This window comes from Indicator indicator, chromosome 3 (genome assembly GCF_027791375.1).
Source record: "Indicator indicator isolate 239-I01 chromosome 3, UM_Iind_1.1, whole genome shotgun sequence".
In the NCBI taxonomy this organism is placed as follows: Eukaryota; Metazoa; Chordata; class Aves; order Piciformes; family Indicatoridae; genus Indicator; species Indicator indicator.
Window position 1 is genome coordinate 33,762,666 of NC_072012.1, and position 17,821 is coordinate 33,780,486.

At 41.1% G+C, this 17,821-nt stretch overlaps 1 protein-coding gene across 1 annotated transcript in view; it reads right to left on the reverse strand.

Moving 5' to 3' along the window:
* Positions 1–5,899: 5,899 nt before the first annotated feature.
* The window catches only part of ST7 (suppression of tumorigenicity 7), a 145,977-nt gene continuing 134,055 nt past the window's right edge, over positions 5,900–17,821 (reverse strand). Inside the window, exons 13-15 of the mRNA XM_054399413.1 lie at positions 14,403–14,495; positions 11,092–11,231; positions 5,900–6,113 (exon numbers count right to left, since the gene is read on the reverse strand). Coding sequence (XP_054255388.1) covers positions 6,018–6,113; positions 11,092–11,231; positions 14,403–14,495 — 329 coding nt within the window. The 3' untranslated portion in view covers positions 5,900–6,017. The remainder of the gene's footprint in view (positions 6,114–11,091; positions 11,232–14,402; positions 14,496–17,821) is intronic.

Here is a 17,821-nt window from a genome sequence, read left to right on the forward strand (position 1 = left end):
ACAAAGAAATCCATAGGCCACTGTTAGCTAAGAACCTCCTTAGGCCAAAGTTTCACCAACCTCTACCGAGCCAGGCCAAAAATATCCAGGCCTCAAATGCTGCCCTGACCTCCATACTAAGCCTCTCTGCACCCCCATTACTGAGCCCGTGTGCCACAGCTAAAATTCAGCTTCAGGCCCCTGCCAAGGCTGCTCAAGGCTTCACTCCCCTGCATTGCAAAGATTAGGGACCAGCATCAGAAAGGAGAGAGGGAAAGGGGAAAAAGGGGAAGGAACAGCTTGTGCTGCCCCCTTATAAATGGGAGATGCAAGCATTCTGGAAATGAAATTAAAAAAATTACACTTTCCAGTCCACCTCCTGGACCCATCTAGCCTCTGGAAGCCTGTACTCTATGGTTTCTTAAAGTCACCCAGACTCAAACCATCACATGCAATGATCAGAGCTAGAAGCAAGAATAATCTTCGTGCTCCAGGGTATAACCCAGCTGCTGGTACAAGAGCCCTGTCAGCATGGTAGTGTGCAGCATGTGCCTAGGGGTGTGTGCATGCTCAGTGCAGTGCTCATACCGCTGGCCTTGGTCATTACTGCCAGCACTCCTGGCTCTGGACTGGGCAAGGGAAACTTCATACACAGCTGTATTTAAAGGTGAGCTCCAAGGAGAATTTTTATGAATATTTCATTGTGAAATTAAATCTGCATGTAGTTCACAGGCTGAACAGCATCACATTTTAAGCAATGACTTGAACTTAAAAGTATTTTTTTTTAAAGATTCAGGGACACTTTGAATAGTCTACAAATTCCCCACGTAGTCAAGCTGAAAATACTTCAGTGTTCTGTAAAAAAATGAACCCTGATTCTTAGAAGGGAACTTGTTCTAGGCAGTTGAATGAAAGGTCATGAAATAAGACAATTTCTTAACTCCATGATTTGGTTAATAGACCAGAAAACAAACCCACCTGAATTCTGCAGTCCAAGGTAAAATGTTTTGGGATCATACCGGTCCTCCTCTTCCTCCACCAAAGTACATCTTCCTGCTCCAAATTCCCCTGGTCTCAGGAGACCTATGGTCCCTGAAGGCTGGTCTTAGCAGTGAGACCAGGAAGATGGTGGCATTGAGTAGTTTGGCCTTCTCAGTGCCCTTTGTCAGCAGATCCCCGTTCAGCAAGAAGCCCACCACAGGTGAGCAGAGCAGCCTGAATATTGTATTTCACACAAGTGCCATGTTAACAAGCTGCAGTGCAATGCCTCTGCCAAACTCCCTTCACCAGAGGAAAACCAGAATATTTTGCAGCACAGCAAATGTGTAACCACTGAGCTGGCCAATACAGCTGTAAAAGCATTTCTGCTGCCTCTGCCATGGAGAAAGCACTCCCGAGGGCTTTTGCTCTTTCTTAGTGGAAAAAGACAATGTAAATCAGAGAAGTAGATACTGTAGGAAAGGCACCTCCTTGACCTTCAGTTAATCAAACAGAGAAGAAAAAGGGGAAAAAATATATCAGGCAAGGCAGATGAAATAATCCTATTCTTTTTCCTATGGAATAAATGCGCTCATGTATTTATTCATAAGGAAGAAACAGCTCTCCCTAGGTACACACTTTAGTGTCAGAGTAATGTTAGCTGAGGCAAAAGGTTATAGGAGTATTTTGTTTAAAAATATGCAGTTCAATTTTCTTGAGGGAGTTCCCTTTAATTTGCTGCATGAAATCAGTATCTAACAGTGCTCTGCAATGCTGTTAGCCTGCCAAGCTTTTTGGGATTGTCTCCTCTGCACTATCTTTTTTTTAAACAAACTTTACTGTAAAAGTCTTGCTGTTTTAGGAGAACTCTCACCCCCCAAAAAGAGAGTAATTTTCTTTTACCACATGGCAGCCTGGACGCCCAACTCACACTTGCATTCAGCAAGCAGCTGGTGGTCCCTGCCCACAGGCTCTGGTGCCAGCCTCTCGTGTGATCTGGTGTATGGTGGCAAAGGGGAAAATGAATGTTTTACTGGGGATTAGTGAAGATCTGGGGCTGAGGATGGGACTTTCAGAAGGAAAAACCTGCTCAGTCCAGTATGCAGCAAGAGGTGTGCCAGTGCTTGCTCATCTCCAAGGGTTTTGCCTCATGCTTAAGGAGAGCTACAGTGTTCCTGTGCAGGTGATGGCCACGCCTGATGCCAGAGGTGGTTCTGTGGTCAAATATAAGAGCCTGCAGGTTTCTCCTGCCACTTCAAAAAACAGAAATGAACTTGTTTTATTATCTGAAAGGAGGAGCAGTGCATGGACTGTAATCACAAACACTTTTTTTTTTTTTTTTTTTGTATAACAGCTTGCTTGCTTGCTTAAAAGGATGCGACTTCATAATGCAAGATCTTATGTGAAAGAAGCAAACAGACACAAATCAATCCTTCATTGTTCCAGGGGAGCCACTCTGCTCCCTTGGCCTTGGGAACCAGGCAGGAACCTGTCAGGAAGCTGGCTGGCATGCAGTGTCTTAACCAGAGCTGCTGAGGTTTTCAAGGCCACTATGTGTGTTGACAGCCACAGTGGGTGGGAAGTTGGGGGTGCGTCAGGGATGTGGCTTCCTTTGGAAGTTTGTTTTGTAGGCTTCTGCAACATAGGAAAATTCCTGATACTTTTGTTCTTTTTCACGGGGAATTCCATGCTGTCCCATTGAAAAATCAGTGTATATTCAGCATTCACAACAAATCACAGCAAACAACAACCAGAGGAAGCAGCAGCCCTCCCCCAGGTGCAGCATTCACCTCGCCAGTGTGGCTCTTGCAGTGGAACAGCTGTAAATCTATGTGGTGGGAGGGCCAGAAGGTGGCCAGCTTGACTAAACTGACACTACTGGGAGAGGAGGGGGTCTCTCTTTTTTAGTTCTATGCAGTGCCTATGTCTATAGTGTGCCCTTAAATCATATTAGGTTGTCTTTAAGGAAAAAAACAGCAACTGTTAACATTTGGAATTAAAAAGCACCCCCCAGCCTCACACACCTTCTCTTCCCCCAAGTCTGCAAACCAAAGATTTGGATGATGAGTTGTTATCTGAGCCAGATTTCCAGAAGGCTCATCTCTGCACTAAGCCAGAGGCTTTCCATCATTATAATCACAAGCTGTGTTTGATTTTTGATCTAAGCCATGATGATCTTCACAGAAAACATGTCAGAGGCAGAAAAGCCTAAGGCAACAAACTCTGCCTGATCAAAAAGAAAATCTTTGACTTGCGTAGTCTCTCTGAAGCCTAGAATTATAATTAAAGAGGCATTTTATAGATAAAATCTATGGCTTACTACTGATTATGAGGGAGATGGAAACTAGAAATAGTCGGAATGGAATTGCAGAAAGATATTTTTGAGTTCCTAGAAGTTCACCATTGTTCGAGAGAAGGATCTGGTTCTTCTAAGAGTTAAACATTCCTTTTTATCAGGTTATTACAGATAGTGATTCCCACACAAATCACTGTTCACATTTCTTCTAGCATAAGGCCAAACTACTACCTTAGTTGCTGACAAACATGGACATTTGCATATAGCTAGGAATACACTGATGTGCAAACATCTGTGTCTGATCCTTCTGATTTTTCTCAACCTTAAATAATTAAGACTATGCCACTGTAAGGCAAAGATGAATACAATCATCCCTTGTTGTGCAGCTAGAGATACAGAGGGGCACCTGCTGTAAAGGTGTTCTCTGTGCCTGTTCTATAACAATTCAGATGCAAAGCCAAGAACACAAATATTGGCCTATTTCAAATTTCCACATGCTGTCCAACAGCAATCTACTACCTCCAGTCTTATCTCACAGTAATTCCACCATTCCAGTGAATTGTTTTGCAGGAACAATAGCTAGAGATGAAATACCTGTATGGAAATCCCCAACTGTGACACACTTCACCAGTTGTAACATTTAGCAATGAAGCTCTCTGATCTTCTGTGTCCTCCCTCTGGTCTCATTCGAGTTACACAAAATCACAGAATGTTTGGGGTTGGAAGGGACCTCAAGAGATTATCTAGTCCAACAGGTCTCTACCAGGTCACACAGGAATGGATCCAGGCAGGTCTTGAATATTTCCAGAGAGGGAGACTCTACAAACCCCCTGGGCAGCCTGTTCCATCACCCTCACAGTGAAAAAATGTTTCCTCACGTTTCCATGGAACTTCCTATGCCTCAACTTCCAGCCATTGCCCCTTGTGCTGTCACTGGACATCACTGAAAAGAGCCTGGCTCCATCCCCTTGGTGCTCACCCTTTACACATTTATAAACATTAATGAGGTCACCCCTCAGTCTCCTCTTCTCCAAACCAAAGAGACCAAGCTCCCTCAGTCTGATTTCTTCTGGTGTGGGTTTTTTTGCCTCATAGAACAACTGTGTTTGTGCCAATGCAACACCACTGCCCACCTAGACAAAAATGTAATTCATCTCCTGCTGTTGAGATGCTTCTGTTTTATGGGAATTTTGTCTTTACTTGCTCATTTCCTTATTGATAAACAGACATCTGCTGGTGATGTCAGTCCCTTGAGCTGCTCAGCATTTTTAGAACAGCAAAGTTGAGCGGGCAAAGTGGCATTTTTGGTTTGCTGCATGCAGTTCATGCTTCTTTATCTGGGAGAGAAACTGAAAAAAAATATCCTTGAGGCATCTGTAAGAATCACAGAATCAACCAGGTTGGAAAACACCTCAGAGATCACCAAGTCCAACCTATTATCTAATACCTAACACCTCCTGACAACTAAACCATGGCTCCAAGTGCCACATCCAATCTTTCTTTGAACACCTCCAGGGATGGTGACTCCACCACCTCCCTGGGCAGCACATTCCACTGGGCAATTACTCTTTCTGTGAAGAACTTTCTCCTCACCTCCAGCCTGAACTTCCCCTGGCGCAGCTTGTTCTGGTGCTGGTTGCCTGGGAGAAGAGACCAAACCCCTCCTGGCTACAACCTCCCTTCAGGTAGTTGTAGAGAGCTGTAAGGTCTCCCTTGAGCCTCCTCTTCTCCAGGCTAAACAACCCTGGGTCCCTCAACAAGCCTCATAGGGCTTGTGCTCGAGACCTCTCACCAGCCTGGTTGCTCTTCTCTGGACACATTCAAGTATCTCAATGTCCTTCTTAAATTGAGGAGCCCAGAACTGTACACAGTACTCAAGGTGTGGCCTAACCAATTTTGCTAATGAGCTTCTGGTCTCAAGCAGCAGATATAATGCTGATGTTTAATCTGTACAGGAAAAAGCACTTGCTTTTTTCATACTTGAAAAATACTAGTAATGCAATAAAACCTTGGGAAGAAATACCTAGGAGCATGAATGCAATGATCACACATTACATGTACATTTGTCTAGAAATCCCTGCCATTACTTATGCTTGTTCTGTAGACAGAGAACACAGCATGGAGCTTCTGGAGATACTTGAAGTAAGAGTGGTGTGAAAAAAAAAAAAAAATCTGTTAAGTATGTGGACTTTGTCAAAATTCAAATGAGAATAAAACTGTCTTCTTGTGCAGGGATGGAAACTGGAAGCCAAATGTGACATCCAAACTGCCTGGAAAGCCTAAAGCTGCTTTAAGTAAGAGCTTTAACTGTCTAGAGGTGTCATCAACAGACTTTCTGTAGAGGTGAGGGCTTCACCCTAACTGAACTCAGTAAGAAAAGGCAGTGAGACCACTGTGTAACTGTGAAGCTATTCATGTTTTCTCATTAACTGAACGGAAAGCCAAGCCCTAGCCGTGGTGAAGCAGATCCACCACACATGTTTAAGAACACAAAGCACAATACAAGCTTTGAAGAAGAAGCCAAGAGACAGCAGTGCTGCAATACACAAAAGTTTATTTTTAAGTTTTTCTTTTCTGAAGGCAAAATATAATAGAACCTAACATCAATGTATTTTGTACAACAAAACAGTGTTTATGAGAACAGACAATCCATGAAAAGTTTTTAAGTCTTAGAACTGCTTCCCTTTTTTTATCATGCTTTCTTGTGGTCAACAAAAAGTTGGCACAAAAGATGTCATGGCAGTCAGTCAGTGGGTGTGCTCTCTCAGATCCTTGTCAGCTGGTGCCACAGACTGGAGGGCAGGATACTTTCCACTTTTTCCATCACAAAATTTAAAGGGGCAAAGAGGGTGCTGAGAAACTGCAAAGAAATGAGATACACATTCAGATCAAAATCCAGCAGACAATACACCTCAAGAGAGAGCTGTCCAGTAAGACAAGAACTCTTGCTGCATTCCTCTGTGAAAACCTCCAGGCTGACAAGAATGACATAATTTCCATATTAAAGACTTGCCATCAAATTCAGAGCCTTGCATACATACAGATCACTGGGTTTTGCAATCAAGAGAGCAAGAGCCCCATTTTTATGAAGATCAAAGTGATGAACTACAAAGGTTTGCACACATCTCACAGCTTAGAGTTAGGCTCATACTGCAGCCACTAAAAGCTCAACCCGAAACCTACTAAGGGAAAGAGGCTTTTTTGTAACAGGAGAATCTGCCAGACCACCTCTCAGAGACAGAAGTTTGACTTTAGATTCAGGTTTAAAATGGTTCTGGGTTATCTAGAGATCTTTTCTATACACTGAGGAATCACTAACTGGAATGGATTTAAGTATCCTTCCTCTATCACAGAACACAGCAATGCTGAATGGGAGTTCAATATATTAATGTTAGGATAGGCAAATGTGACAAAAATGAAGTGAACAGAGACCATTTTATCACAGGGAAAAACCATTGCCAGGTACTCACCACAGAACTCAGTATTCCAAGAACTCCCAAGTTTGTGGGAAATACATATTAACTGTGCTTTACATTAATGTCAGTTCAACTACACACAATGCATACAGCTGTGTTGGGGGCCTATACATATATACGTACAGTAACATGCAAAGTCAGCACCTTGAGACTGTGAACCCTGTGGCTGATGTGACTGTTTAGGCTGAAGTGACTTTGCTAAAAATAGTTGGGCTTGGAACTGATTGGCAGAGCTGCAAGAGGTTTGTGTTTCAGTTGTTACTCTGCAGTCAGCACAAAACATATAAACTCTGCTGACTGCATTGCATTAAAGCGAAGCTGATAATGGATGTGTCCTTTTTTTGTCCAAAAACTCTCTCCTGAGAAATCAGAGCATCTGACTTTATATATAAACACACATCCCTTTTTGTGTTCTGAATCTGTTTCATATATCTCCAGTGTCAGGTTGGACAGGGCTCTGAGCAACTTGATCTACTGGAAGATGTCCCTGGTCACTGCCGAGGAATTAGACTAGATGACCTTTAAAGCTCTCTTCCAGCTCAAACCATTCCATGTTTCTATGATCTTTAGGCATTTAAAGGATGCAGATGTGGGGGTCTGGTCACCCTGCAGTCAATGAAGAGAGAGAACTAAGCACTTTCAGAGGGTAATTCTACCCACCCCAGCACCAGAACTGCCCTTGGTAATGGTCCCTTCCCTCTCTACCCCCAGGTGCAGAGGGAGTCAGGGCATTTGAGCTTTGTCTTCTCCCATAAAAGAAGGAGGACAGTGGCACAGTGTGTAGTGATGGCTATCTGCAGCCACACTCCTGAACTTCCAGCAGAGCTCCTGATACAGTTCTGGCCCATGCCAGGTAGTATTTTCTCAATAAAGCCCAAGCGGAGTTCGGGAATGGCACAGAGCAGGGACAGTTCCCAGCAGCCAGTGAGGACAGGGTCATCCTGCCTTTTGGAGGGGGAGAGGTTAAAGGTACAGACTGAACTGTGATGTGTCACTTGCCTTTGCCTTTTGAGCCTCAGATCAAACAACAATTTACAAATTAATTCAGATATGTCCTTGGTCTTTAACTTAGGGTCCTAAGTATCTAAAGTTCAGTGAAAAATGTGATTTCTACAGTTCAGTGTGCTGCTGAAGCACAGCTATCTATGGCACATGTATTTAAAGCACTTCAAAATGTCAGCATCTGACAGACAGAGATTATAACCACTGCACAGTATCAAGCAAGGAAATATCTGCAAACAGTTTAACAGTCTACCACAATGGGCTCCGTTTGGTGTTTAATGTAAAAATGTATGATGTTTACAATGCTTATGCACTTTAAAGGCAATAATAAACATTCAAATTCTCTTTTTTTCCCCTCTCGTACATGTTTGCAGTGTTTACAGACACTAACTCATTGGCTATTTGTGCATCATGGGAAAACCAGGTTAACACCATCACTGGTAATGAGAATTGCTCTTAAGTACAGATCTAAGAAAAATCAACTGACTGAAGCTGCACAGAGCATTTCACTTCTAGTGCTAAAGGTCAAGCTGTGCAATGTGAATCGCAGCTGAATTAATGCAATGTGGATTTACACAATCTGAGAGTTTGGGATTACTGCTTCAAGTGGCTTAGCCCAAGTAGAAGCATTCCCTCTGGTTAAGCTGTGAACTGTTTAAATAAATATGTCCCTTGAATTTTGTTAAATGCAAAATGCTCAACTAGAGGATATTTTTCTGCTGTTTTGAGCAGCACTTGATCTATTGAGATAAAAGCTTTGTAACCAGTACAAATTACAGACCTGTCGAGTCAATGACACGAGAAGAATTTACCTTACGCCATTCACAGCAATTTTCTGCTGAAGTAGTTGACTGTGTCCTATAACAAACTCAGAGAACGAGCTGCAGCTTAAAACGAGACAAATTTTTCTCCACTTGGAAAATCAGTTGGTCTACAAAGTACATTTAAATTCATGGATACGAAAGCCTGGCTTCACTGAAGCCCACACAAAACCTTTGCTGACAGCAAGAGCCCCAGGATGCAACCTACTCTCTTGTACAAGCTCCTGTAAACAACATCTGTGCTTGGGCTAGCCTTTGGAAAGCTCCTGGTGCTCCTGTCCCCAGACACCACAGGCAGATGCTATCTGGCTTGTTCACCACATGGTAGTACCTAGGCAGGCTTAGGCTGCATGATATGCTTTTAAAATTTTTACTTTCTTTTGCTTTTCCTTTTGAAACTGTTTTTTTTTTTTTTCCCCAGATGGAATAATAAAAACAGCACCAACAGTACAGTGAGAATTCAGGGTGGCAGAACTGGTGGTGGGAGACCCGTAAAACCTTTGCTATTAATATTTTGTATTTTAAACAAAAACTATCAAGCTGCCTATTTCAAAGCTGGGAGTACCTTCTGAATTACACCATCTGATCAGAACAGGCATGCAAAAGTATCTTTTCAAGCTCTTCCAGTGTGCTATTGGTGTTAACATGCAAGAACTGGCTTTTTATTGTCAGTCCCTGTGATGGGATCTATGTGTTCCCTGCCCCAGTGTCTGCAGAGGTCTGCACTCTGCAGAAGTAGAAGTATCTTTGCTGAATGGAGGTCTCATCCATCATACAGGAAATTCAGAAACAGATCATGTCAGTGACCTCAGCCAAGCAAAGGAATCAAATCAGAGAAAACCCACTCTTCTGAAGTTTCATTCCTTTAAGAAGTTTAACTATGCACTACACTGCTAGACACAACTGCTGAGTCAAATTATATGACCCTACTGTTAGTACTACTCTTCATTTCATTTAAGATACATTTTTATTGCTACTATATTATGAAAGAATCGGCAGTTATATATTTTTAATGTTGTTTCTGCTTAACAATGAAAGAAATTCAATGTTACCAACACTGTGGTGAGAATTTATCCAAGCCATGCAATCAGAAATTTGTTCTGCTTGCATTCATATCTTAAGTGATTTCCAAAAGCCTTTTGTTAGAAAGCCCAGCAAAAATTCAAACAAGCAGCTATGATCATGTTTATTTCTAACTGAGAGAAAATACTGAGATCTACTACCTTTTTAAACATACTTAAATTTAGTCTGACAATGCCATCAAAGAACAACTGGATTCCTGCAGTTTCATTACAGGAAGAGCCAAGCTTACTTCCAAGGTAAAGCATTACAGATTTGGCTGGGAATATATAAACTTGTTGCTGACCTGGCAGGCAGCACGTAGAGGAGTTTCTTGCTATAAAGCATGTGTGAACTGATTGAGTTAGGTCAACGCCATCCTACACTGAACCTCCCAGAAGAGGGAAGAAGCTTTAAAATACTACCTTTGACTTCTGCATCCAGCAGGGGAACATAAGCTGCCCTAAGGGATCGTCACAGTGCACAGGCCACCTTTGGCAATCGTACATGTCGAGGAGGTCCTCAGCACCAAAGAGATTTTTCTACCTTTAAAATCCAGTGTCTCTGTTAATGGACTATGGAAAAAGTGCAAGAGGAGGACGGGTGGTGCTACCTGGAGGACAGGTCAAAGCCAGGTCCCAACGCCCAGTCATGCCAATCTATTCAGTTTTTGTGGGAAGCGTTAAATATCAACTTGCAGGAACATAAGCCTGAGCCATGATGGCAATATTACATCTGTGCAATGCTTCTGGCATTGGCAGGCATAAGAGAAGGACTATTTCCACCCACTAACATTAAAGCATATGTGCAGTTTGACAGTGTGACATACCACATCAGAAAGACAACCAACCACACAGAAACAGGTCATTCAGTCCACACAACCACACCCATAGTCGGTGTGTTTACTTTTTAGCTGTTTGTGAAATTAGCTATTTATTAGCTGAACCTGAAAGGAAGAGCCAGGGCTGGCTGATCTTTTCCATTCCATCTGATACAGTTGCACTTCAAAGAGATGGCTGCCACCGTTCCATCTCATACACCTGGGCTACTTTTCCCAGAAAAGACAACAAAATGAGCCTTCTGAATCAAAGCCTTTCTATGAGCTACTAAGTGAATGCCACAGACTTAAATTCTGCCCTTCCCATGAACAACAGTCTCAGCTGCTCCATGTAGTGGTTTATGAAGATATAGCTAAAACAAGTCACAATACTGACAGACTAACTGCATTCATACAAGTAAAGAGACCTTGAGTAATCTCACCAACTTAATGCACATAATTCAGCCCACGTTTCATTTCTCTGCTTATTTTACTAACTAGGAGCTTTACCACACAGAGTCTTGGGTACTTCTGTTCCAATAAGACCAAGGGCAGCCACACCTACATCAGAGAAATGAGTCCTTCTTGTCAGTATTTAGCTTAGCTGTTCTTGTATCTGTGTCTTTTATTTACCAGAAGAGAGCAGCATCAGAGAATACTCACAGCTTTTGCAAAGACTCCCATAAGCTCTGGGAACTGATGTGTCAGGAGGGCTAGCATGGCTGTGAAAGAACATAGTCCAGCAGTGAAGAGGATGAAGAATGGAAGCTCTTTCTTGGGGTAAACTGAAACCTCATGAAATGCTGGAGAAAAAAAAAAAAAAGAAGCGAAGATACGTTACACTTAAAAAAAAAACAAAAACAACCAAAAACCCAAACCAACCAACCAACCAAAAAAAACCCAAACAAACCAAATCAAAACCAAACCAATATTCTTATGTGCTTTGAATAGCCAGAGACACTCAAAGATGCTTCCGAAGAAAGAACTAACTTAGGTCTGAAAGACCCAAGGTCAACATTATTGGTGTGTTAGTCATCTCACTACCAAAAAAATCTTATTTAAGATCTTATTTCAGGCTTACTGTGGCCCTATGTACATGTTATTTTTGCCTTCCTTATGTCAGCGCTAATTCTAATGCAGCTGTGGAACAACTAACCCCAGAAAACTAACCTACAATTAAAGCACAAAGTTTTTAATGGAGGCCATTGAATAACCACATGGATACAGGTTTGCTAATGCTGATCCACAAGAGAAAGCAGAAATATGCACCCAGGAGCAACACTGACACCAGCCTTGCAGAAGCATGGTTGTAGAATGGTCTAAGCAGACTGTACAACTACAGCCTTTGTAATAGTAAATTCTGAGGTTTTTTAATCTGCAGAACCAAGAAAAGTTACCCTAACAGTATGTATGACCTAAAAGGACACAGAAATATGCACTTTAAATTCAGACTTTCAGATTCTTCTGTATACTTATAACAATATAACAGAATTTCTTGAAGTGTTAAAACCCAGAATTTAAATTAATAGTGGATTTTTAAGGTATAGTATGCACTGAAAGGAGTACAGAAGTTTCCTTGACTCTGGTATGAAAAACCTGGGCTGTGGAGTAAGCACCTCTGAGAAGGCAAAAAGGCTCAGAAGAGCACAATGAGTATTTTACTGGAAGAAAATATCCTTTAAGGTTTTATGGTGGCTTAGATTCAAGGTAAAAATGTGGCTGGGTTGGCAAAAAAACTGGTGATCCTTTATCTCTCTGTTTCATTCATTCAGTCCAGAGTTTGGAGTTACAGTAACAATAAATGCAAACTCTGAAATATTTTTTTTCATACAGGACCAACCTCAAAGTTTCCCATCTACACAAATCCATACGGACTATTCACATACAAAAAACATTACCCTTCCATCTTGCCTACTTTTCTTTGCTTCAGTGATTAGCTCTCATCTCATTGTACTCACAGAGAACATAAGCACAGGGTAAGCCACCAACATGGCAGGACAATTGTTGCAGTGTGGTAGGTTGGAATCCCCCTCCCACAACTGACAATGACCATTCCTCTAGACTGGAGTAGTTTCCAAAACCAAAAGTGAATTCCTAACAGTTTAAAATATCACAAACTAAAAAGACGTAATTTTTGGGTCTACTACCTCAATCAGCTTAAAAAGAAAGCCACAGGTAATCTGTAGCTTTTCGTTGATATCACTTAAATGTAAAGACTGGGAAATATCAGAATAGGGACTTTATTACTCTAAGATTTTTTGTGCTCTCATTTTTTAACACAGGCTCAGACTTGTTCCAGTCTATTATCCAGTCATGGCTAAAATTTTGTGATTGATTTTTTTCAATTTGGATAGCCCATCAGAGCTTAAGAGATTGGAAGGCCACAATAAGGTCTCCCAGAGCCTTTTCCTCTCCACACTGAATATCCTCAACTCTCTCAATCTGTCTCCATAGGAGAGGTGCTCCCGCCCTTAGTGTTCTGATGTAATTCTAGCTGACTCTTCCTTCAAACACATGCAATTAAAGGGTGTGGACAGGTATGCAAACCCCCTTTAACTGACCTGTGTCTGTCATGGTTATGTTAAACACTTCCCTCTCAAACTCAAGAGATTCTGCAGCAAAAGACATTTCCCATAGCTGCCAGTGCAGAACACCACTGCATATGCCGATAAAGAGTCCCTGGCTTTTAAAGTTTGACAAGAATGATTAGTTTTGCATCTAAAAAAAGAGAATGCTGAGGTATTCTACATGACTTTGTCATTTCTAAATCTCCTGACACTCCACCCTCCCCAGCTCAGCATCCCTCTGAGTAAAGCAAGCAGAGCATTCTATGAGGTGTTGTTATAATTAGGGTGATTATAATGGGGTGGGGAGATACTCCCAGTTGCCAAGGATGTCTGTGTAGTATCAGTGAGAATGTACTGTGAAGGAAAGGCTCTAAGTGAGTAGATTTCCACTATATTATTCTTACCTAATGTTGACTCACATAGGCTTATAAAAAGTGGCAATGTATTTTTCAGCCCGAACCAGAGAGGTTCTGAATTAAAGACTATGCCCTCAAAATCAGTCTTCACAACAGAAGCAGGCTACATTTTACTTTTTCCGTAACAGATTTCTTTATTCCTTCTTCAGGACAGAGAAAAGAGAATGATCTCCTTCCTTGGATCAACTTGTATTTGCCTTCTCTGTCCTGACCATGCAAACTTCTCTGTACCTGTGTGCATTCCACTTGTTCTCATACGAAGCTCCGCTTGAGAAAACATGAAGCATAACTATTTGCAAAATTGGCTGCTTCAGCTCTTTCACTGCATTCTTGTGCTGCACTGCAGGAAGCCTCCTTAGCTTGGACTATGCTTCTTATGGGCTGGATCTGACATTGTTATCTCACAGAGTGCTGGGAACACTGCTGGCACTTTGCTAATACATATGTAATAAATTATTGAGGCAATTTCACATCAATCTCTTCATAATAGCACACAAAACACTATATGAAGAAAACCCCTTCTTGATGTTTAAGGCTGCTTTTCAGAAAGTGTCAGCATAACTTGTTGGAGCAAAGTTACTGATGCAGCTGTCCTCAAGCAGGTTTCATCTTGCCTTGGAATTTAGGTAGCTAGTGTTGTCTACAAAAGATTAACATGGCTCTGACACTGTTCTTCTGCTCTGACAGGACATTACCCTACATGTAAGATCAGATATTTTCTAGTGTCTAGGCAAGAAAGAATAGCAAGATCTTACTGAATCTCTCTTCAGTAATCTCTCTCCTTATCTCTGGACTGGAAAGACAGCTAATTGCTATGGACTATGGCTAGGAGCTGCCTCTTAAACCATGACGGGAGCTCCAGAGAATCACTGTCAAACTCAGTTGTTGTAATCCAGTGTATTCAAATGAAAAGGCATCAATGAAGATCAGTGCTGCAAGACCCAGGTAAATGGTTCTTTGATGTCAACAATATAAGAAAAGTTGAACATACATGGTAGTAGTTCTCTATCTGCAGTTTCTGTACAAATAGGGTAAGGATAGAAAAGATGTCCTTTTTCCAGTGGGTAGGGGATCATTCTGAAAGCTGAAAAGAAAACAAGACCATGCATGGGTTACTGTGACAATCACTGGACATACTTAAATGCAGTTATCTACAGTTTATGGGACAAAGCTCATGAGTGTCAAGTGAGACCACATTACAAATACACAGATTATCTGCACGATCAGAGCCCACTGTACATAAAATTCCACAGCCAAATTTACCCATCTTGTCTTAGGCTTTTAGGTTGCAGAGTTTTCAAATTTCAAGGGAGAGAGGTGTGTCTGATATAACAGGTATAGCCTACAAAATTACCAGCCAAGCTTGTGAATTCAGACCAATACTCGCAGTCTCTGTGCACTTAACATAATAGAAGCTTTTCATGGAAAAAAATACACTACTTATTTCCCACAATACACTACTTATTTCCCACCACAGTCTGTCAAACCAGGTAACACTGTTGACTCAAGCCCAGAGAGCCAGCTTTCCAACATAGACATGTTTTCATTTTATATTTGGCAAAGATTAATACTGAATTATTAAAACCAGGTTCCTCACATGCATCCTTTTTAAATGCAGCAGATCAATTCATGTTTCCAACATAAATCTTCAGGCCATGGATTAAATAGCACATAAACTCATGCATTTTTAAAATTGAAGATAATAACAGAGAAGGAGGGAAATGAATTACTAAATCTGGATGGTGATGATGTCATAGGGCATCTGAGTGTGATTTATGGAAACATCAGGATACTCGACTGAATTATAGCTTTGCAATCAAGGCATCCTTTTCCATTATCCTATATATTATTCTCACTGTTAAAATGTCATCAACATGTTGTTCTCACTACTCCTATGAACATCAGTCACTGAAGCAATATTTTCCTGCACAGATGTTCTAGAAGCACTGTATACTTTACATGTGAGGTACAGCCCACCGCTGCATGGTAACACTCCATTATCTCTTGCTCAGAAGGCAACCGAGGGATTGGTTTAAAATACACAATACCCCAGTTTTAAATGCAGTGTGCCCATTGCATTTAAAAGAATGTTAGCTGCATTCTTTGTGCAATTGTTTGAATATATATCTTCTTGATTATTATGTTTAAAGAAGTAGTAAAGAAAGCAAACATCAAAGACTGTAAACCAGTCCCCAATATTACCCCCCCACACACAAAGGATCCCCAAGAGCCAGCAATACAAGCCTTGTATGATCTTCACACGCAACAAATTTGAATATCTGTATAAAAACATATCTGGAGGGATGTTCCATACTCATTACTTCAAAACTGTTAACAGAAGCTTTTCTTTCCAATTTGTCTTAATATTTAAACAATCAAGTCTCTTCTGCCTTACCCTAAATCCATCAGTATTATGATTCTAATCAAAATAAAACAGGGCCAGTAAGGCATTGATTTTAGAAGGCAAGCCAAAAATGTCTGAATAGATTTTGCTGAATTCTAACAGACACCTTTGATGTGAGACTCAATACGGAATATACACAGCAAAACAGTTTATTTAGCAATGCTGTTAGTCATGGAAGAAAGTGCTCTGGTTCACCTCTATGAGTTTGTGTTCATGCAGGTGCTCCTCTGCCTTACTCTCAGCATTATCTGGTCCTACTGTACATTAATCAATCCAGGTAGCACAGAAGCAGTTTGCCATTCAAATGTGTGCTTGTGCTTGTCATAACAGCTACCATAGCATTAGAGAACCCCTAGTTTTTTCTTATCAAACAAGTAACAAGGAACACGACACAAATTTAAAAACTGACAGACTCTCTTGAAATTTGGTTACATTTGAAACTACAGCACCTGGACCAAACCCAGAGCAACATTTCACATGGTGTCAATGGGTGTTTTCAGTCATAATATGAATGAAACTATACTTTGACAGATAAATGAAGGCAGAAAAGGAAACAAACAACATTCCAATTCAATGTTGATCCTTATTTTTATAACCTCACTTTTCTCAGTTGTTGAATGCCATTAGGGAAAAACTGAGAATTTTGGAGCTAAAATCACAGAATCACAGAAACGTTCAGGTTGGAAAAGAACATCAGGATCACCAAGTCCAACTGATAACCCTACTCTACAAGGTTCACCCCTAAACTATATCTCCAAGCAATATCAGAGATATTTCTACATCAATTTTGGTAGAGGCTGTCTTAATTGTGACCTTATTTTTCTCAGAAGCATTCCAAATGCACCCTCCAAGTGACTGACTTCCTGTACTTTGTCCAGTTCCCACAAGGTCAGAACTGAATGGTGTGTATGTGGACACTGAATTCCTACATACAAGCTACAAAAGCAAACCCCTGAAAATAAGCCACTAGGAAGGACACTATGACAGAGAAAATAAGACTGCTGGGGGAAAAGGCAGGAAAAGAACAAGCAGGTAGGACAGAAAACAATGAAACAGAGCAAACCCCAGGTGGCAGTGGGATAGATTACTGAGTAAGGTGCTCTACACACCTAGAAACAAAGCCACTGTTTCCTCGGGGAACCTACATCGAAAATTGGAAAAGTTCAGGTAATTTCATATAGTCACTGTGACAGTAAGTCACATTTACAATGGAGGTATTAAATGCATTTTTGTAGGAATTATCATGGTGACAAACTATCTTTTCCAATATAACTAAATGCGAACAGCAAATGAAGAAAGCAAAAAACCAAAGGTGGTGTAATAAGATCTGGAGAGGCTGAAATAAAACACAGGAACTAAATTCCAAGAAGAAAACAACCGATTAAAAAAAGCTCACAAAGGCAGATTACAAACAGTACTTTTTAATTCTCTGATACCTGAAAATGACCCACAGCTCAAAGACAGAGTAAGATGGGTTAGAACATCAGTGTATGACCTTTGGAGTCCAACTTCCTACTCAAAGCAGGGTCATCTTCAAAGTTAGCTCTGGTTGCTCAGAGCCATGTCCAGCTCTGAGTATCTCCAGGGATGGAGATCCCACAACCTATAGGCAACCTGTTCCAGTGCATCACCACTCTCATTCTCAACATGTTTTTCTTATGTCTAGATGAAATTTTTAACTTCTGTGCTTTGCCTCTTTCTGCTGTGATGTTCTGCAAAGACTCTTACTCTGTCTTTCAGATCATCTCTCCATTAGGTGGTGGAAAACAGCAACTGGATCCTCCCTTCACCTACCAGAAGTCTTCTTCAAGTTGAATAAAATCAGCTTGATCAGCATTTTTTCCTACATCACATGTTCCAGTCCCCAAGGCACCCTAGTGATCCTGCACTGGATTCACTCCAGTTTGTCAATTAAAACAAAAAGTAAACTAATACTGTATTATTTTCTTCTATACATTAATATTTATCTGCCTATAAGGCATTTCTATAATTTCCCAGTATCAAAG